At 52.8% G+C, this 20983-nt stretch overlaps 1 protein-coding gene across 5 annotated transcripts in view; it reads right to left on the bottom strand.

Moving 5' to 3' along the window:
- Positions 1-20983, bottom strand: part of NLRC5 (NLR family CARD domain containing 5) — a 95506-nt gene that overhangs the window by 35388 nt on the left and 39135 nt on the right. For 4 of the 5 annotated variants that reach the window (XR_013825212.1, XM_079906717.1, XM_079906715.1 and 1 more), the window contains exons 4-20: positions 20571-20878; positions 19706-19765; positions 15616-15684; positions 12747-14421; positions 11536-11619; positions 11307-11390; positions 9861-9944; positions 9649-9738; positions 8964-9023; positions 7425-7490; positions 6844-6927; positions 4862-4945; positions 3815-3904; positions 2426-2494; positions 1573-1641; positions 766-849; positions 166-249 (exon numbers count right to left, since the gene is read on the bottom strand). Coding sequence is in view for 4 of the 5 variants with exons in the window: in XM_079906717.1 (XP_079762843.1) it covers positions 166-249; positions 766-849; positions 1573-1641; positions 2426-2494; positions 3815-3904; positions 4862-4945; positions 6844-6927; positions 7425-7490; positions 8964-9023; positions 9649-9738; positions 9861-9944; positions 11307-11390; positions 11536-11619; positions 12747-14421; positions 15616-15684; positions 19706-19765; positions 20571-20878 (3144 nt within the window). In the remaining variant the exon portion in view is untranslated. Of the gene's footprint in view, positions 1-165; positions 250-765; positions 850-1572; positions 1642-2425; positions 2495-3814; positions 3905-4861; positions 4946-6843; positions 6928-7424; positions 7491-8963; positions 9024-9648; positions 9739-9860; positions 9945-11306; positions 11391-11535; positions 11620-12746; positions 14422-15615; positions 15685-19705; positions 19766-20570; positions 20879-20983 lie in introns of those variants that run through there. The other variant, XM_079906718.1, reaches the window with a different exon arrangement.

Genomic DNA, 20983 nt, shown 5'->3' on the forward strand with positions numbered 1-20983 from the left:
GGTGGCTGACATGCATTGTCTGATGTAACCTTTATGATAACCTGAGGAGGGAGTGAGATGGGACACAGAATATCCCCCCACCCCGTCATCTCCTTCCCCCCCTCCCACACACATGCTCTCATCCAGAGATCAAACCTCAGAGGCTTTGCCCAGAGGGCTACTCACTTCAAGGACTGCAGAGCGCCCAGCCCTGGAAGCAGCTGAGCCAGCAGGGCCGCACCTTTGTCCCCGAGAGCATTGCCTGATAAGCTGGGAGGGGCGCGCGGAGAGGACAGGTCAGCAGAGGGCGGGGGTGGAGACAGCAGGAGCTCGCCTCTCCACCCCAGTCACTCAGCTTCTCCTGAAACTGGGATACGGTCCTGGGCTGCCAGGCCGGATCTCAGCACATGGCACTGGATCAGCTGGGGTCTCCCAGCATGTGGATGTGGGATCTTAGTTCCCCAATCAGGGATTCAACCCGCGCCCCCTGCATTGGAAGCATGGAGTCTTAACCACTGGACTCCAGGGAAGTCCCTCCTCTCGGGTTCTCATCCTCAGGTTTGTGACCCCTGAGGGGTTAGGCTTGGGCTTCAGAGAGTGTCAAATATGGGGGAACCTGTATTTTAGGGGGAAGAGTCACAACTTTCACCAGGTTCTCTAAGGGGTTCCTGATTGCAGCGGGGAAAGAATAGATGACCCTAAATCTTAAAACACAGAACAAAACACAACACACTAACACCTACCCCCTAATGGGCCCCACCACCCCGCCTTCCAGCAACCACTCACTCGAGGTGACAGAGGCAGCAACTTCCTCCCAGTGCTTTGCAGAGGTGCTCTAGGTGCTGGGCTTGCAAGGCGCAGTGTGTCAGCCTAGGGAGGGTAGGACCACAACCCTGCAGCGCCTGCCCAGCTCAACAGAGGCGAGCGGGGCTCCCCACCACCAGATAACACAGGCAGAGAGGCTTGTGGAAAGGGGACTGGGATGCATCGGGCACCCGGACAGGCAAAGAGGGACCGACACACAGCACACGTGAGATGTCACATGGGCAGAGGAGAGCCAGAGAGAGTCAGAGACACAGAGAGAGGCAGACCAAGATGGAGAGACACCGAGATAAGAGACGGAGGGAAGGAGACAGACGCAGAAAGAGACTGAGAGAAATTGAGTGCCAGAGGAGAACAGACAGACAGGGAGGGGTATTCAGATGGACAGAATCAGAGAGGAGGCTGGAAGAGTTGTGATGGGAGCCCTGTGGAGGTTGAGCTGAGTCCCCAGGCCTAGGCCCCAGGATCAGGAACGAAGGGGCCGCGTGCTCCCCATTTTCTCCGTCCAGAGTTCCCACAACCCCTCAGCTACTGGAGGACGGGGGAGCTAAGCGGGGTGGGAACCGTGGGCAGGGAAGGTGACTGGGGGTCTGCCGTGTGAGCCCCTTCTGGGGTGGGCTGGGCAGGGGAGATGGGAGGCAGGGAAACCAGGACATGACAGCAGGTTGTGTCCTCCAGGGGGCACCTGGCACTGGGGACCCGGGACAGGCTCTGTGCCCAGGAAGGGGGGAGGCGGGAACCATGCTCGGGGTCCGCAGGCCATCACGGTACCTGATCCTTGGGGCGCACGGGAGCGGATCAGAGGGCATCTGGAACGTAAGGCTGCCAGGAAACGCAGCCCTGGAGGGACACACACCAAGGCCATGCTGAGCAGATACCTCAGCCACTGCCTCAGACTCCAGCCTTAGACTCACTTCCCACCATTCAATCCCTATATGAGACCTGGGGACAGTCAGACCTTGGTTCCAATTGGGCTTCTCGGCTTCCTGGCTGTGTGACCTGGGACAAATCACCTAGCCTGGTACTGGGAGAACATAGGTGAATTGTCTTAGTTTGCTGCCTGGTGCATAGTAAGTGCTCAGTTAACCTTGGCTCTTAGGATCATTAATCTCATCACCAGCAGTGCCTTCAAAAATGTCAGCTGCAAGCAAGCCTTCTAAAGCTCAGACCCTACAGAAGACATCGTAGGTGCACACTGAGGGGCAAAGAGCTGAGTCTCTGCTCAGGTGCTGGCCTGGGGCAATCCAGGAAGGCACCCTGGTGGAGGCAAACACCCTCTAAAGGGTCCTTGTGCCAAAGGGAGCCAGAAGTTCTGACCAGAATCAGAGCTACACGCCAGGCTATCCTCTGGGTTTAGGCTGAAGGGCCTCCGTCTCCCACGCGTAGCTCTCTGGCTACCCCACCCCTGCCCCAGTCTGCTGTCTGCATCTGGCATCCCAGGGCTCTCTTCAGGTACCACTTGGGAAATGGGGAGGCAGTTTGTCCTTTGAGCCTCCCCTTAGGGCTTCATCCCCAGCCAAGCCTGCTGGCTTCTTGTGCCTTTGTGAATTTGTCAAGGTCCCCCCGGCTGTTGAGTTACACTGTCCAGCGGTGGCGGTCAAGGAGAGGATGGTCCTGGCCCTACCTTTTCTGGGTCACCTTCTGCTCCTCCGGCTCTGGGGCAAACTTGAGGACCACAGTTTTGTGCAGCAGGCTGCAGACAGGAGAGGAGGGAGGAGGCAGCTGCTGGGGGGCCCAGCTGCTGCTACGTCTTATTTCTAGCCTGGCCTCCAGGGACCTCTAAGGTGTTTGCACAGTCACGTGATTTCTTCATTATAAATTCCTAGAAGTGAATGGAGTGTCATTTGGAATGCCCTAGGGGCCTTTACTGAATCATTATATACAGTGAACCAAGGGCCCTAGTACCACCGCGTGGGTGAATCTGGTCTCTCTTTCCTCCTTTAAGGGGTGTTTAAAGCAGGAGAGCCCCTATGGGTGGGGACTGTGTTGACATTAATTAGCATCTGTCCTCAGCTGCCCAGACTGAATGCGGAGACTTACAGAAATAAGGTTGGGCCCTGTCTGAGGTCGGGTTCCCTTAGAAGCAGAGTCACTTGGTCACTGTGTACATGATGTACTGAGGGTCTGATCTCAGGGACCGAGGGAAGCAGAACAGGGCAGGTCCTCAGCCTGATCCCCCAGGAAGCATGAATGCAACACAGAAGAGCCAAATCCGACTACCTGTTGGATCTGTTTCTTTTACTTTAACCTTTGCTTCCCGTTGCTTTTGTTCACTAAAAGGATACTGTCTGTACATAGTGGCCTGCCTTGGAGAACCCTGCCCCTCTGCCTGAATGTTAAACCAAAGTGCCTTTGTTCAGGGAAGCATCCTGACCCCGCCCACCTGTGGCTGGCTGCAAGAAAGAAGAAATTAACACCCCCCCTCCCCAAGGCTGGCCATTCCAGGGGATATTTGCAAAACTTATGGCCCTTTTACTTCCTCATCTCCTCCCCCTCTCTGTGCTATAAAAGAAACTGGCATCCAAACCCCAATAAGATGGTTTCTCGGAGACACTAGTCTGCCATCTTCTCCGTCTGCCTCAACATCTTGTCTCTGATTCATTGGCCTGTCGAGCGGCGAGCAGAGTGAGCTTGGACTTGGTAACGTCAATAGCACTAAAAATTTGTCTCCCCGGACGTAAGTGGGCCGGAGGGTTACACCTCTGCCTCTGTCACTGGCCACTCCTGGCTGGGAGGATAAGGGGGTGTGTAACCTCCCAGGCATCACTGGCTCTGAGCGGCCCAGGGCATTTCTCTGGAGGAGGTATAAGCTGTGCGCAGCCAACACCCACAGCAGCTGGGAACGGGGTACCCAGCTGTAAAGGGGGTCTGGGCGGGGCACTAGCATCTTCTACAGGTCTCAAAGGCCTGGGGCCAGAAAGAATTCCAAGGACTTAGAGAGAACGACAGGAGAGCCTAAGAGCTCCGCGCTAGAGGTGAGAGTGGGTGATGGTGGTCCACTGGGAGTCCCTACCTGACGTGTAACTCTGCCAGGGTCCGGCACATGCTCACTGCACTCAGCACACGGCACACCCCGGCCAGAGAAAGCCCATTGCTGCTGAGGCTGCGGAGAGGAGGAGGGAGACGGCCATTAGCAGGCGGCTGGAGTCCCCAGCGCCACACAGCTCCAGCCGCCTCCTCCTGGCTCAGCAGCTGGCTGGCTGTCACTCGTGGAATGTCCTGGGTCTTTAACCAGGGCGTCTTAAAGGGTGAGCCATGAAGCATATGACCTCTTGCCCCACACAGAGAATAAGGTCCTCCAGCTGGAGCAGTAAGAGCTGACTCACTGTTTTTGCTTCTCTGATCCTCAGTTTTCTGGTCTGAAAAAACTCACCATTTTAATCCCATTTTACCAATGGGGAACCTGAGGCCAAGAGATAGGAAGTTACCTCCCCAGGGTCACAAAGCTACTGAGTGACAGAGCCAGGGTCTAAATGCAAAGCCAAGACTCCAAACCACTGATACCCTAACCTCAACACTCTCCCACTCCCACTCCCACTTGACGCTAAGACCCCAACATATCCCCCCCACCCAATAGCACCCCTAGCCCACACCGTGCAACACCACAGCACACCCAATAGCCTACTACCCTTTCTTCTCATTCCACCACCACAACGACCCACCCCTTCACCCCAAAACCATATCCCACCGTACCACTTCCCACTCCAACAGCCCAGCACCCATCCACCCAATACCCTAGCGCTGCCCCAGTGCAACTCCGCATCCCACCCCACCCCGGGGCCGTTGTCAGGACAAACTGGAATACCAGCTACTGATGTACGGTGAACACGTTCTACATGTTCAAGGGATTTTAATAACTGGAACGAAGTAGCTCATGCCAGAGGCATGCAAGGCATGGTTGAACCACTCCGCCTGCGCTGGGGCTGGGAGAGAAAGCAGAGCTGGCCGGTGAAGCAGCACTGTTTCTGGTGACTGTGGGCACGGGGACCAGGGGTGGCGGGGACCAGCTGGGGCTCTCCTGGGCCCTCCCTGGTAGTCGACAGTGGGGTGGGCGACTCACTCCAGCTTCCTGGCGATGCGCAGCTGGGGTGCAGCCTCCGCCATCAGTTGACAGCCTTCGTCTTCCAGCTGGTTCCCTGAGAGGCTGAGACAGAGGGGTCTGATGTCCTGTGCTGCCCCTCAACCCTCAGCGTTCACACAGTCAAAGCATCCCTCCAACAAATGAGACTCAATTATAATGAACGTTGAAAGATTGTGTACCACATGCCTGGCACTGTCCTAGATGCTCTTACAAGTATTGGATATTTAATCCTCATAACAACCCTGTGAAGTAGGCACTATTATTATCCTCATTTTACTGATGAGTTAACCGATGGTTAAAACACTTGCTCAAAGTTGGGCCTGGGATTTGAACTCCGGCAGCCTGACTTCAAGGCCCCATCCTCAACAGTTTCTTTATGCTGCAACCTACATAATTACTTCTTGTGGTGAGCTCCACGCTTATCGGGAAATCTGATCTAGTCTGGGGACCAGGAAAGGCTTGCCTGATGTTTGAGCTACTTGCTAGAAAAACTAGGAGTTCAATAGGTAAGGGGTGGGAGAGAGATGGGGGAAGGGTGTTCCTGGCAGTAGGAACAGCACAGTCAAAGATCCCATGACGTAGCACATTAGAGGACTTGAAAAAGAGCAGGTATGTCTGCATTAAAGATGGAGTGGGAGGGTGGGGTCAGATGGGGCTTGTGGGGTTGGGGGCATGGTTCTGGATCACACAGCATTTTAGGATTTGGGCTTATCCTGAGCACTGGGAAGGGGGCAGGCAGTAAAAGGCAGTTCACTGCCAGGTGGAGGTTGCCAGGATGGAAGCCTAGTGAGGAGGTATCCAAGTGAAAGATGAGAGTGGTCTGGACTAGGGAGGTGGATGAAGAGGATGGAGAAAAGAGAACTTTTTTTTTTTCTTTTTGCAGCGCTGCACGGCATGCAGGATCTTAGTCCCAGACCATGTGTGGTCTTAGTTCCCTGACCAGGGATCGAACCCATGCCCCCTCCAGTGGAAGCGCAGAGTCTTAACCACTGGACTGCCAGGGAAGTCCCCAAGAGAACGGTTTTGAGAACTCTATAGGGGGTAGGTCGACTCAGGATGGACTGGCTATAGGAGGAGGGCAAGGGAGCTGAGAGGTGTCTGGTCTGTGTAACCAGGTGGGTGATGGGCACACCTGCTGGTGAGAAAACTGGGGGAGGGACAGGCCTGGTGGTGGCGAGGCGGGTGGAAGTATGTGAGTTGGGTAAAAACCACCTTCTAATCCTGTCTTGGTTCTCCCAATGGGACAAGGTCAAGGCTCAAGCTTTGGTCACCAAGGCAACCCTCACCCCGTCCATCTTGCCCTAGGGTGGGGCCACTCAAAATACATGATGGCATTTCATCACCCCACCTTCATGCCCATTTGACTTCCTCGGATGACCGTGGCAGGGGTCCCTTCCCGGTGACATGACAGGACCTCCACCAATCCCCAAACCCCACTCTCAAAGGCTCTGCTCAGGAGCTGGACATCATGGGAATTTCTCCAGCCCAAAAAGAGAAGGTCATCTCATGTTACTCTGGGAGGAAGACAGCGTGAGGGGACCCTGAGGGCTGTGGTCTGGAAGACAAGACTACACGTGATGAGGTTTCTGCTTCGCAGATCTCAGTGAGGATGAGGCCAAGAGCCAGCCTGTCTGAGCCTGAACCCTGGCCTAGACTCTTCCTAGCCTTGTGACCTTGAGCAAATTTACCCTTCCGTGGCTTAGTTTCCTCCACTATAAAATGCACATAGTAACAGTACTTCCATCATAGAGATACAAGGATTAAACGAGAGGATGTATGTGAAAGCACCTGGGACAGGACGGGTGCTAAACAATGGGAGCTGCTAGGATGATCTGATTCCCCCAAATTCTTAATGAAGCAGCATGCCCTTCCCCACACCGCCCACCCAAAGCTGAGGCCTTGCCTACGCTGCCCTGCCCTCCCTTTCTGTCTCCTGTCCCAGCGCTCCCCATCATACTCACTCCACTTCATCCAGGTGTGGACCTTCCCGGAGCTGGGCTAGGAGCACTTCCACATCACAGACCCCGAGCTGACACTTCTGGAGCCTGCGGCGGGAGTAGGGCCGAGAGGCTCAAGGTAAGAAGCTACGCTATGCCTCCTGAAGCTCTGAGTGCATCTACCAGGAAGGAGCTGCAGCAGCCAGGAGGTCGGCAGACCTGGGTCTAATCTTGGCCTTGTTTTTCAGTAGCTGGGTGACCTGCGATAAGGCACCTAACCTATCTGAGACTCAGTTTTCTCCTCTATCGAATGGGACTAATAATGTGTACTTTGCAGGGTTTTCAAAAGAATCACAGTGAGGCAATGGATAGAAAATACTACAGTGCCAAGCACAGAGCAAGGGCCCATTAAATCACAGCTATTATTGTTGTTATGACAAGTGTTCCTTGCTCAGGCAGGGATGGGTTACTCATGTCCTTTCCCCGCTCCACATCTGCTGCTCCCTTTATCCTCCCTGCCCCTGCCGTGCCTCCTCTGGGAAGGGACCCTCCCCCCATATCATATCCCTCCCCTCAAAGCAATGGATCCCATCCCACTGAGGTACCTGAGTGCCAGGCTTCTCCTCTGAGCCTCTTTCCTCTGGTTGGCATTGCCCCATAGGTCTGGGTCTCTGGCAAGAACAAATCCAACACTGGCCTGGGCTCAAGAGTCCAGGGCCTGAGGGACCAAACCTCTTCCCTTGGTTTCTAGGAACTGAAGACCCTACAGCATGACCCACAGTGAGTGAATAACAAAGATGGTTGCCTGAAGGTACTAAAGGTGCTACTCAGCAAAGCAGCAGGAAAAAAGGTTTAAGGTCAATTGGGACCTTTATTCAAATTCTGGCTCTGCCATATATAGCTGTATGGCCTTGGGTAAGTCACTTCACCCATCTGAGCCCCAGTTTTCTCTTTTCTAAAGTGGGATGACAACATCCAACACATAGTGACCGAAGGACTGAATGAGACGATGTATGGTCAAGTGCCCAGCATAGGCAAGCTTAGCAAAGTGCAGGCTTAGTGAAAAGACGCTGCTGTTGTCTAAGATGCCATAGTCTCCATCTGTAGATGTACCACCTGTGGTTCAGAAGGCCAGGAGTATGGACCGCATGTGGGTGCCGGCTGTGGGAAGCCAAGGCACCACCAAGTGTTCTCTCCAACTGGGCCAGGGGAGGACCGGGGTCTGCAGGGATGCTGGAACATCATGGATTTTCATAGACTTCTAGATCAGTGCTGTCCAAAAGAACTCTCTGCAAGGATGGAAATGTTTTGTATTTGTTCCATCCACTATGGGAGCCACTAGCCAACTGTGGCCATTGAGCACTTGAAATGTGGCTAAAGTGGCTGATAAACTGAAATGATCACTTTATTCAATTTTAATTAATATAGAATTAAATAGCCACATGGGCTAGTAGCTACCGTATTGGGCATCATAGCTCTCTGCAGTCAGAGGGTAAAAAGACATTGGTCCTCCCAGATCCCTGTATGGGTGAGGAAACTGAGGCTCAGAGCAGGGAAAGGACTTGCATGAGGACATACAACTTCATGTGTTTCTGAGTCTCACAGGGAGGGATGTGAGGGAAACACAGAAAGTTCTGTAATGGAAAGGCAACTTCCCTATTTCTGCCCAGTAAGGACTGGCCAAGCTGGAATCCATGCACAGCTGGAACAGCTAGCACTTGAATGGCAACTGGATGCCAGCAGTGCTCTAGGCACTTTAAATGTGTTAATTCATTTAATTCTCAGAACAGGTCTAAGATGTTGGTACCATAATTGCCTTCCTCCTTTTTTAATTGGAAGAGTTTTCCCTGCATAGTATCGCCAGTCTCACCATATCTTCATGTCCTCCCTAAGGGTCTGATTCACTCTGAGACTTCTGATGATGCCCGCTCATCACAGGAGCTGGATGTGGTCCAGAGACACTAGAGGAAGCTAAGACCTTGGCCAACTCTGAGAAGTAAGTCATTTCCCAGGGGAGCAGTAGCAAGAAAAATCCCCGCATTCCAGCTCTTCCTAAACTCTTTTTGCCACTTTTCCCCACAACTACCTAAGCCCAGATTGCTTCTCAGAATGAGCCCAAGCCCACCCCATCCCTAGCTTCTTACCCTTGTAGCTCTGTAGCCATCTCTGTGGGTGGGGATAGAAGGAAGATGAGGTCCGCCTTCCTGCAGGGTCAGACACTGAGCCGTGAAACCAGTACACCAGCCCTACCTGTGCACCCTGTGCTGCCCCAAACACCCAGAGAAAGCTGATTTTGTAATCGACCCAGGAACAGAACTGGCATAAGTGCTCAATATCAGACGTGTAAAATTGTGACTATGTCGTTGCTAGACGAACCCTGAGTGTTTTAAAAAGTCAGGAAAACAATTTTTGCTAGAAAAATTATAAAAGTTAGGAATGCTGAGAGTTTCTATAGGAGCCGCAGCGTTGGGATTAAGAGGCATTACACTTCACCTACCCTGCGACCCCAACTGGCTAGTTCAGCACCACGGAGAGCAACACGGGACTCAGGATTCCCTCCGCTCTGCCTATTGTTCCTAGATTTGTTGATTCATTCCCTCAACCACCCATCCATCCGTCTATCCATTTATCTTTCCACTCGTTCACTATTTATTGAGTACGAGGTGCCAGGACTGAGCTGGGCTCTGGAGATACTGATGTGAGTAAAACAAGACTCATGCACGCACACGTAGGTCTTGCAGACCAGTGGCCTCCTCCTTTTCCCATCCCCACTTTCTCCTCCCCTTTTCTCAAGACCCTGAAGGCCAGGACCCCATTCCCCCTGCTCACCTGACCTGCAGCATCCTGACAGTGGGGCACGTGACTGCCACATTCGTCAAGGAGAGGAGGGTTGACACGGAGACCTTGCTGAGGCTCAGGCTGCATGATTGTGGCAAAGGTGTCAGGAGTGAATCCCCCATCCCATCCACCCCAGACTCTCTCTGCTCTCCAAGGGAGGAGGGGGAGGTCCCTCAGGCAGGGGTGGTGGAAAGACAGCTTACTCAAGCTTCTGGAGCCGCGGCAGGCAAGGCAGTACCTCCACGATGCTCAGCACGTCCCAGTCCTTGAGCTGGTTGTCCCGAAAACTGTAGGGAGACCGAGGCCCAGTCCCTCAGCCTTGGGGTTGAGAGACTTGGGAGCCCCAGGTGGCAGGCAACAGGCGTGGCCATCTTCATGCAGGAGACACAAGATAGGGGCCTACGAGAAGTTCGTGGTATCCAGCAGGCCCAGCTAGGAGGAAAGGCCCTCTGCTGGCCTCACTTCCATCCCAGTTCAGTCCCTCTGGGAGAGTTTCTGCCTGGTGGCCCAAGGGATCCAGATGATGGACTGTGAAGGCCTCATGAGGTGGGAGGAGGGGACCCAGCGCCCTGCTCTCTAGGCTCTGTCTGGGATGTGCCTGAGGCCTGAGTTCAGCCGGGCCTCTTGGTTCCCAGGTGATAGGCAGACTGGGATGCAGGAGAAGCTGCTCGCAGCCTCACCTCTGGCCCTGATTCACCCGAAGCCCTAGGCCAAGCACTTTCCTTTCTGACCTCACATTCCCCACCTGTCAAATGGGGTCCACAAACAGCCCTGCCTGGGTTCCTAGCTAGAGGGACAAAACAGCTGAAGAGTAAAAGGGTGCCTCTGCGTGTAATCACTTGGTCAGGACAAAGGACCAGAAATCGTGAACTTGTTGACATTTACTTTTCCTTCTTAATTATTGAGAGTGACCTTAATCTTTTCCCCCATCACCCAGAGTGATCATGAACAAAGACACCCAGCAGAGGGGACAGAGCAGAGCTCTGGCCCAGCTAATGCTCCACTCGACAAGCAGTGCACCCTACTGCTGGGCTGCATCTGCCTGGATGAAGGAGAGTCCCCTCTAAATCTCATAAAGGTGCCATATTAGGCAGCAGTGGTCCTGCCGGACAGATGCTAAGGAGGATCCCTGGTCCCACCCTTCTTAGGCCACTCGTCACAGACACAGGGCAGGAGTATATTCATACATACGTGCTTAGACGTGTATGTGGATCTAAGTGTGCAGGCATGTGTGTGCTGCACACGTGCATGTACGTGTGGCATATACTTAAGTGAGCAGGCAAGTGCAAGTGTGTGTGCGCACATGTGCATGAATGTGGACGTATGTGTGTGTTTCACGCCTTTATGTGTACCCACACAGCACCTGCCTTCTCTCAGGGTCACAGAAAGAAGGGAGGGACCCTCAAAACTCAAGCTCCTTCAAGATGTCCCAAAATATTAGCACTTCTCTGGGGTCTCTGGGAGCCTTGTGTTTGGATCCAGTCCCGCCCAGTTCTTGGATTGATGCCTCTCCTCTCTGGGTCTCACTGAAAAAGTAGTGGCCAGACCCTAATGGAATATACAGGACCCAGTCCAGGCTCAAGGGGGGCCCTGGGACCTGGACAGTGAATCCTCCCCTCAGCCAGCGAGCCCTCCTGGAGATCACTCACCTGATCTCTTCCAGCTGTGGACAGAGGGGCAGAGCCTGCACCAGGTGGCTGATGCCTTGAGCAGTGATCTTACTTCCTGCTAACCTACAGGGTAAGCAAAGATAGTGGGAAGAATGGGGATGGGAAAGGGGACAGACCAGGAATCTGCCCTGTGCAGGGTTGAGGGGCGGGAGGAGAGTTCCAAGCATCGCCGGCTGAGGATCCATCTCGGTCCCAAGCCCTGACTCACCCCAGCTTCTTCAGGCTCCCCATTGTCGGCAAGCACCTGGAGAGGGCTTCGGCAAAGGCGTCCCCACACTTCCTGCTCTTAAAGCTGCCACGGGAAGAGGCGAAGTGGCAGAAGATCAATGGTGGGCAGGGCTTAGAGTTCATCACCCATTCCCTCCTCTGAGAGATGGAATTTAATCCAGTAATGGCAATAGTAGTAGTTGTTGCTGTAATTGTTGTAGTAGTAACAAATTCATATTATGGCAGACACTGCTAATCGTCTACCAAAACCCATTCTCCGCTGTAGCTATCACTGGGAACATGGTTTCCCAGCCTCCCCTGCAGCTCAGTGTGACCATACGACTCCGACTATGTTGTCACCACTGGAATGTGAATGGAAAGGATGTGCTCTATTTCCAGGACTGAGCTTTAACCCATTGGGCATGTCTAATCCGTGTTCTCTCTTTACTTTCCCCCAAGCCAGAGCACAGATGTGTCTGTGACCCAGCTCTGACCCTGCAGATCAAGATGCCCAAGGAGATGATGCTGCAACCATGGAAGGGACCTGGGTCTCTTCATGGCCATGTGGAGCTGAGCCATCCCACTGACCTGGACCACTTACCTCTGAGTCTTCCATTAAGAGTGAAAAAAAAACAAAAACAAAAACCACCACATTATTTAATCCACTGTATATGGAGGGGGAGGGATTCTTTGTTATTGCAGCCTAAACTTTTCTCTAGCTACTACACATATCGAGCCTTTACTCTGTGCCAGGAACTGTGCCATGAAGTGTTTTTCATGCATTATTTCATCTCATTCTCCCAACAACCCTATCAAGGAGGTATTATTACTGATTCATTTTAGGCATAAAGAGACTCGGGCTGAGAGGTTAAATACCCTGTCCAAAGCAAAGAGGCTCTAACAGCACAGCCTGGATCAGATGCTCCAGCCCATGACTGAGAGAAAAAGAGGGAAAGACTGAATCCAGAAACCATAACTAGAGGAGATCTAACTGGACCCCAGAGTTCCTGGAGAGGCAAGGAGCTTCCTCACCGTGTCACAGGCTAAGGGGCAGTAAGGAAGGACCTATCTGTTCTGATATTCAAGATTCTTCCTCAGTTTTCCTCAGCTGGGTTCTGCCGAGACTGGCTGGCCTCCATTCTCCCAAAAGTCCAGTTCTCTCCCAGGGATGTTCCCAGGTACCCCCCAGAGCTCCCCTGTCCTTATTCTCACCTGAGATTCTCTACCTGCCCACAGCCTGCCAGGGCTTCAGGGCAGCGGGGCTCCAGGGAGCAGCCCTCAAAATCCAGGTGGATGGGGGCATCCCTGTGCCCTAGGATGTTGGTCAGGGCAGCCAGGTCGGCGTAGGTCAGCAGGAAGTTGTGGAAGGGCATTTGACGGGGGAGGCTCTGGGCTATGAAGCCAGCCAGCTCAGGCACCTGTGTTTCACCCACACAGTGACACAGCTCTACAACTTTTGGTCCCGTGAGCCTGCGGGTGGCCAACTTCCTCAGTGCTTGCACCACTGCTGCCTGCTTGGTACCCACCCAGGCCTCGTCCTGCCGTGCCAGGAGGCTGAGGAAGGGGCGGCAGGCACAGGATGCCAGGCCCGCCAGAAAGGTGGGGAGGTGGTCTGTGAGGCCCAGTCTAGCTTTGCTTCGCTGTACCCAGCGAGAAGTGAGGGTGACATGTTGGGAGAGTGTATCTTTGTCCACCTGGGGGCTGGCCATCAGGTGCAGGGCAGCAAAAAACTCCTGCAGGCTTAGGTGGGTGAAGGCATAGCCTGTCTCCTGGTGCCCGGGCCCCGTGCACACACAGAAGGAGGTCATCAGGCCGAGGGCAGCCCCGAAGGCCATCACGGGTGGAGGGATGTCACCTGCAGAGAAGATGACCTTCCCTGTCTCCAGGCCCCGCAGGGCCACCTCCCCGAGACCCAGCAGGGACTCGGCAGGCAGGAACCCTTGGGGGCTGAGGGTTAGCACCATCTGCACGTAGTTCTGGGTCATGGTGGGCAGGAGGGCCGCAGACTGGCCTGGAGAGCTGCCTGGGAGCAGATGGTAGAGGCAGAGGCAGGCGACTCGGCACAGAGCGGGCAGGGCACACATGCTCCAGAGACGTCTGTCTGCCCGCAGCTCTGCTAGGGCTGCCTCCTGGGATGGCTGGTCGCTGAAGAAGCGGCTCACGTACTCCTCCACCCGTGGTCCGTCAAAGCCCCACATGTGGACCGTGGCCACCTCGGTGGGCAGGCAGGCGGGCAGCTTCCCTGGACGGGAGGTGGCCATTACCCAGCAGCCCGGCAGGAGGGTCCCACGGCAGAGGCGGGAGAAGAGGGTGAGGGCTGATGCTGGGTCCTCAGGGCCTGCAGTCTCCTTGCTGGAGCAGGGGTGGAAGACCTCGTCCAGCCCATCAAAGATCAGCAGGGTTCCATTAGCATTCTCCTGCAGGTACTCGAAGACGGCCTCGGGGCCAGCCTCAGGCCTCAGGTACAGATCAAAAAGGAGCTGGGGTAGCGTCAAGAAACCTGTGATCACGTTGAGCTGGCGGAATTCGAACAGGAACAGGGCCTGGAAGCGGTCCAGCTGCCCATCAGCCCACTTCTGGCAGAGCCGGTGGGCCAGCGTGGTCTTGCCCATGCCCGACTTCCCCAGAAGCACCGTCACTCTTGGGCCCCTGTTGGCCTTGGTATTGAAGAGGTCCCGAATGTTCACGTCGGTGCCATCTTCTGCCTTGGGGTCCCCTCTAACGGCCCCCTCCTGAGCGTCGAAGGGTGCTGAGGCCCGGCTCCATTGCAAGATTGGAGGGATGTAGACTTGGGGGAAGGCAAGCGGCTGCCCTGGCCTGGGGGTCCTGTCGGCATAGCGCTGCTGGGCAGAAGTCCTAAGCAGCTGCAGGTACCTCTTGGCCAGCTCTGCAGGGGACAGGGAGATTGCATGAGAGCCGGGGGCCTCCCCGCGCCACTCACCACAGTATCAGGTTGTTGGGAGCCTGTAGCCTTGGCCATGTACGTATGGGGATGGGGGACAGCAAGAGCACACAGGTGCTCTTATGCCCCCCAAATTCCTAGAATTAATTGGCTCTACAGAAGCACAGGCTCTGACAGCCGTTTACACAGGGAAGTAGGAATGGGGAAGTGTGGACCACGGCTCTATTTGTTTTGCAACAATGTAAGTGGTGGAAAGTTTTCAATGAGATGGGGGAGGGGAAAGGGGGCACTTCCTTTGCAGTATCTTATTGGAACAAGCTTTCACTGTGATATCGAAGTAACCTGCCTGCGGCCCCCATCCCCACAGTGTTTCAGCTGTGTGATGCCCACGATGACCACTAACACGCTGTGGGCCCAGGCACTGGACAATCGGAACTGCGGAAGCTGGTCAATAGTCAAAACCTACATTGCCGGGTGTTGACTTTAATTGCTGGGTCATTTGGGAGATCTTGGGTGGCCCAGGGGAGGGCCCGGGGCCACTGTTGGGGGACACTGGATACCCCTGCTGGGGGGGCGCCTGACATAGTGTCCTATTTTATACAGATATGAATCCTCTGACCAGCTGTGAATCCTCTGGCTATGCCCCATGGGGCTGGGTTTCCCAGCTGGTGGGACAACTGGTGGAGAATGACAGAAGTTTCTGTCCCGGCCTGACCGGTCCACAGCAGCCCCCATGTCTTCCCAGGGGCCCCCAAGGCTTCTGCCTTGCTATCCAGCTCAGCCCTAAACTGGCCAATGGGAGCCCAGTTCTGAGGTCATGCTGTTTACATCCCTGGAGCTCCCTCAACCCTGAGGACATGGGAGTATCCCCGGGAAAGCCTGGATGGTGAAGCTGCGACCTGCTGGGATGCTTTGAGCTCCTTCAGCTGAGCCGTCTCTGGAGAAGCCCCGCTGTGGCCCACTGGGCAAGGTGCTTCCTTACCAGACCTAGCTCTCTCCTCTGCCCACCCAGGACCTCCTCTTCTTCCCTCCTGGGAGCTTGGAAGACAAGAGTCAGGGGGCCCATGACTGGAAGCCTGTTATCAGGGGACAGAGTCCAGGATCTGTGTCCTTGCCCCAAGGCAATCCAATCCAGTGTTCGGACCCCCCCTCCCCCCCCACCGCCACCTTGGTACCCACCTTGCTCCTGCTTCTTGAACTGCTTTGGGCGAGGTGAGGACCCACAGCTCTGATGAGGCCGCTTGAGTCCTGGAAAGCATGAAGGAAGGAGTAAGGGGTGAGGTCTGGGGGCCTGGGCTGAAGGGTAGCCAGCACCTTCAGGGAGCTCCATTCCACAGACAGGCAGCAGCCAGACAAGTATATCCACGCGCAGGGACTGAGTGAAGGCAGACGGCAGGCAAAGGCTGCACCAGCATCAGTTCCTGTTTGCAGAGGGGTCCCAGGCCCAAGTGAGAGGGTTGGAGGCTCTGGGCCTGGGCATCTCCCAGCCCAGAATGCAGGAAGCAGGGCCCACAGCCAACAGCCTCAAGCACTAAACGGCTTGGAAAGCACCCAGCCCTGGGCACTGCTGGTTGGAAAAGTGGAGCTTCCACGAGGCATCGTCAGGCCTGTGCCCTCCCTCCTATACCGGTGTGTTTTATCCCCTTTTTTCCACATCTTCCAAACTTCCTCACTTCTCTTACTAGTTTCATGAGTTCTTGTCTGGTTGCATAGATTTTCAAGAGTCACTTGAATACCTTTCAGAAGAGGTTGGGAAAGGAAGAAGGAGAACAAGAAGGAAGGGGAGACAGAAAGGAGGGGAGGAAGAAAGAAAGAGGGCTATGGAAGAATTTTAAGAAGTAAAGCAGGACACTCCTACAGCCAGGCACTGGCGATCAATCAGAACGGCCGCTGGAGCAGGTCTCTTGCCCCGCCAGGTGTTAAACTTTTAGATGCTGGTCTGCAGGGAAACCCAGGGGTCCCGAAGAGGGGCTGGAATCAGTGTAAGATATATTGGGGGGCACTGAGCGGCTTGCAGGATCTTAGTTCCCCGACCAGGGATTGGACCTGGGCCCTCGGCAGTGAAAGCACTGAGTCCTAACCACTGGAACACCAAGGAATTCCCCCTTGTATTTCAATATTTTAACGAGTCTTTTACTAATAACGGACTCACTAGCTAAATATCAACCAGGCCTGGTCACAGCCAGGTGACAAGTATTCCAGCTCAGTGATAAGGGACAGAGGGACCAGGTATCAAACAGTTTTGATTTATTGGGGAGCTAGGATTACGGGATGGATGTTTTCTGTTATAGCCATGCACAGATATAAGTAAAAAGTCAATATTTCTATAGAAATAAAGGTTCTGAAACCACAGCAAACATCATACTTAATGGTCAAAGACGGAAAGCTTTTCCTCTAAGATCAGGAACAAGGGAAGGATGCCTGCATTCACCACTTCAACACAACACAGAACTGGCAGCTCTAGCCAGAGCAATTACGCCAGAAAAAGAAATAAAAGGCAGCCAAATTGGAAAAAAGAAGTCAACTTATCTCTGTTTGCAGATGATCAGATCTTATACGCAGAAAACCCCAAAGACAGCCACAAAAAAGCTGTTAAAACTAATAAATGAATTCAGCAAAGTAGCAGGATATAAAGTCAACACACAAAAGTCAGTTACCCCCAATAAAGATGTTAAAAAAAAAAAAGTCAGTTACATTTCTATACATGAACAATGAACAATCTGAAAAGAAAATGACCAAACTAATTCCATCTACAGTAGTATCAAAAAGAACAAAATACTTAGGAATTAACTTAACCAAGGACGTGAAAGATTTGTACAATGAAAACTACAGAATGTTGCTGAAAGAAATTAAAGAAGACATAAATAAATGAAACACATGTTTGTGAATTGGAAGACTTAATAATGTTGAAAATTTCAATATTACCCAAAGGGATCTACAGATTCAATGCAATCTCTATTACAATCCCAATGCCTTTTTTTGCAGAAATAGAGCCCATTCTAAAATTCACGTGGAATCTCAAGGGACCCCAAATGGTCAAAATAATCCCGAAAAGGAACAAAACTGGAGGATTCACGCTTCCTGATTTCAAAACTTACTACAAAGCTACAATAATCAAAAACAGTGTGGTACCGGCATAAAGACAGACATAAAGACCAATGGAATAGAATAGACAGCCCAGAAATAAACCCTCACCTATATGGTCAAGTGATTTTTGAGAAGGGTGCCAAGACCATTCAGTGGGGGAAAGGACAGTCTTTTAAACAAATGGTGCTGGGAAAACTGGATATCCACATGCAAAGGAATAAAGTTGGACTCTTACCTAACACCAAATACAAAACCTAACTCCAAGTGGATCAAGGGCCTAAATGTAAGACCTAAAACAATAAAACTCTTAGAAGCAAACATAAGATGAAAGTGTACAACACCGGGACTGGCAATGATTTCTTGGAGATGACACCAAAGGCACAGACATCAAAAGAATAAATAGAAAAATTGGACTTCATAAAAATTTTTTAAATCATACATCACAAGACCCTACCCACAGAGTAAAAAGGCAACCCACAGGAGAAAATATTTGTAAAACATATATCTGATAAGGGATTAATATCCATAATATAGACAGAACTCCTAAAACTCCACAACAAAAAACCAAAGAAGCCAATTCAAAATGGGCAAAGGACTTGAACAGACATTTCTCCAAAAAAGATATATGAACGGCCAATAAGCACATGAAAAGGCGCTCAACATCACTAATCATTGGGACTTCCCTGGTGGGCCAGTGGGTAAGACTCCGTACTCCCAATGCAGGGGGCCCGGGTTCGATCCCTGGTCGGGGAACTATGTCCCTCATGCCACAACTAAGAGTCCGCACACCACAACTAAAGACCCTGCACGCTGCAACTAAAGATCCTGCATACCAAAACTAAGACCCAGTGCAACATAAATAAATAAATAAATTTTAAAAAATCACTAATCATTAGGGAAATGCTAATCAAAACTACAATGAGATACCACCTCACACCCATTAGGATGGCAACTATCAAAAAAACAGAAAACAAAAAGTGTTGGTGAGGATGTGGAGAAACTGGAACCCTTGTGCACTGTTGGTAGGAATGTAAAATGGTGAAGCTTCTGTGGAAAACACTGTGGAGGTGTCTCAAAAAATTAAAAATAGAGTTGACATATGACGCTGGATCCTGGATATATATTCAAAAGAATTGAAGCAGGGTCTTGAAGAGATATTTGTTTACCCATATTCATAGCAGCATTATTCACAATAGCTAAAATATGGAAACAACCCAAGAGTCCACCGAAGGATGAATGGATAAGCAAAATGTGATTTACACATACAGTGGAATATTAGCCTTAAAAAGGAAGGAAATTCTGACACTTGCTACAACATGGATGAACCTTGAGGACATTATGCTAAGCGAAATAAGCCCGTCAAAAAGGACAAATATTGTATGATTCCACTTATACAACGTACTTAGAGTAGCTAAAGTCATAGAGAGAGAAAGTAAATGGTGGTTACCAGGGGCTGGGGGAGGGGTGAATGGAGAGTTATTGTTTAATGGGTAGAGTTTGCTTTACAAGATGAAAAGAATTATGGAGATGGATGGTGGTGGTGGCATGATGATGAGAGTGTATTTAATACACTGAACTGTACACTCAAAAGTAGTCATGATGGTAAATTTGATTCCATGTAATTTACCACAGTAAAAAGAAAAACAAAAGAAAGATTCTGAACAGAGTGTGGCCTATGAATCAGTGAGGCGGATCATCTGATCGCTGAGCTCGCTGCGCTCCGTCAGAAAATTAGTCAGAGGCTCCCTGGGTGTGGACGGCAGTTTGTGGGTTAGTGTCAGGCCTGCGGGTGTCTGAATGATGAGGGGCCTGAGTCTGTGGGGCTGGAGCACGAGGCCCTGAGGCTTGGGGACAGGGAAGTGAGAACGGGCTTCCCCTAGTGAAACCAGGGAGGGGATTCTGGCCGTGGTCAAGGGCTGACAACTTCAGACTCTCCCAGGAGGCTCCAGGTTAGACTCCTGGGAACATGTATCAGGACAGGGCAAAGCCTTGAGGGGCAGAGAGGGGGTGCGGGTGAGGCTGGGAGTCGTGGTGAGGGACCTGGGAAGCGTGCAGATGGGTCCAAGGATGAGGAGGCTGGTTTATGGGAAACGGCTGTGACCAGCCACCACCAGCCTGCTCTGGGTTTGAGGTGGACTTCGCGTGCTCACCCCCACTCCCACTCCCCAGCCCCGGGCCTTACCAGGGTGGAGCTGAGAGTCTGGTTGGCTTTCCTCGCCAATGTCCAGCTGCCTGGGGAAGCCTGGAAGAGGGGAGGAGATAATATGCTATGGGCATGTGCTAGGATGCCCTGGGACCAGCTCTGGCCCCATGTCTGGCTCTGGGCTCATCCCTCAGGCTGGGTTCCCAGCAAGGGAGGAATCTACACTCAGTGATCTGTGGAGGGCACAGCTGGTGGTGAGCCTTGAAGGCAGCTGGGGGCAGACACGTGTGCGTATCTAAAGGTTTGTGCACATACAGGCATGCGTGTGCACGCACACGCGTTTATGCCTGCTTGTGCGCATGCACGTACGTGTGTATCCATGCGTGTGTACACTGTGCCTCCCCGCCTGCCCTGCACTCTGCCTTGTAGAGTGCTTGAGTAAGTTCTCACTTTCTCTCCAAGAACACCGTCACCTCTCAATGTTCTGTGCTTCCCCACGGTGCTGTGTAAATAGAAAGAGCCCAAGAAACGTTCGCTGGGCAGAACAGAGTTCAGTCAGCCTGCGCAGAAGCAGTAGTCCAAGGGCTCTCTCTCTGACTTTCTGACTGCATTGTGAAAAGAAACCTCTTGGGTGTTACAGGCTATTTGGAATTTCCTGGCAGGAAGAAGTCACCTGGTCCTTTCTCTCTGTGCATCCTGCCTTTCTGGGCAACTGGGGTGGTACAAGGTGGAAGGAAGAGTCTTCCAGGTCCCCAGTGGATTTGGTGGTGTTAGGGCATTTGCTCCGGCAGGTGCGCAGAAACATGGAATTTTGTTCCTGGTTTGGCCATGCTGTCTCTGAGCCAGACAGGTCCTGGCCTCGCCTGGGCCTCTCTGGCTCCCCACTTCTCACGGCCACTCTTACCATCTCCGTGGCCCCAAATGCTCAGCAACGGCACCTCCAGCTCCAGTGGTACGTCCAGCTCCATGCACACGCAGTGGATGAACTCCTGCCAGGTGCTCTGACCCTGGGTGTGCAGTTTGCTGAGTTGTTGGATGACCCTCTGTGTGGGGTCTGGGGACTGGTCCCCGGAGCCCAGGTCCATGTTGGGGAGGAAGAACTTCACCTTGGCGCTCAGCCATTCTGGGTCTTTGCTGAGCAGCCTCACGAGACATCCGCACAGGTTCTCGGTGCCCAGCTGGAGGCTGATGGGGTCCGTGAGCAGCCCGGCCCTGCAGGGACCAGGTAGGCAGGTGAGCTGGGGGACAACTCAGCTGGGGGGAAGCCAAGAGGGGAAGTCACAAACCACCCCCTACATCTGAGGGGAAGAGAAGAGA

This window comes from Stenella coeruleoalba (genome assembly GCF_951394435.1).
Source record: "Stenella coeruleoalba genome assembly, chromosome: 20".
NCBI classification, from domain to species: Eukaryota; Metazoa; Chordata; class Mammalia; order Artiodactyla; family Delphinidae; genus Stenella; species Stenella coeruleoalba.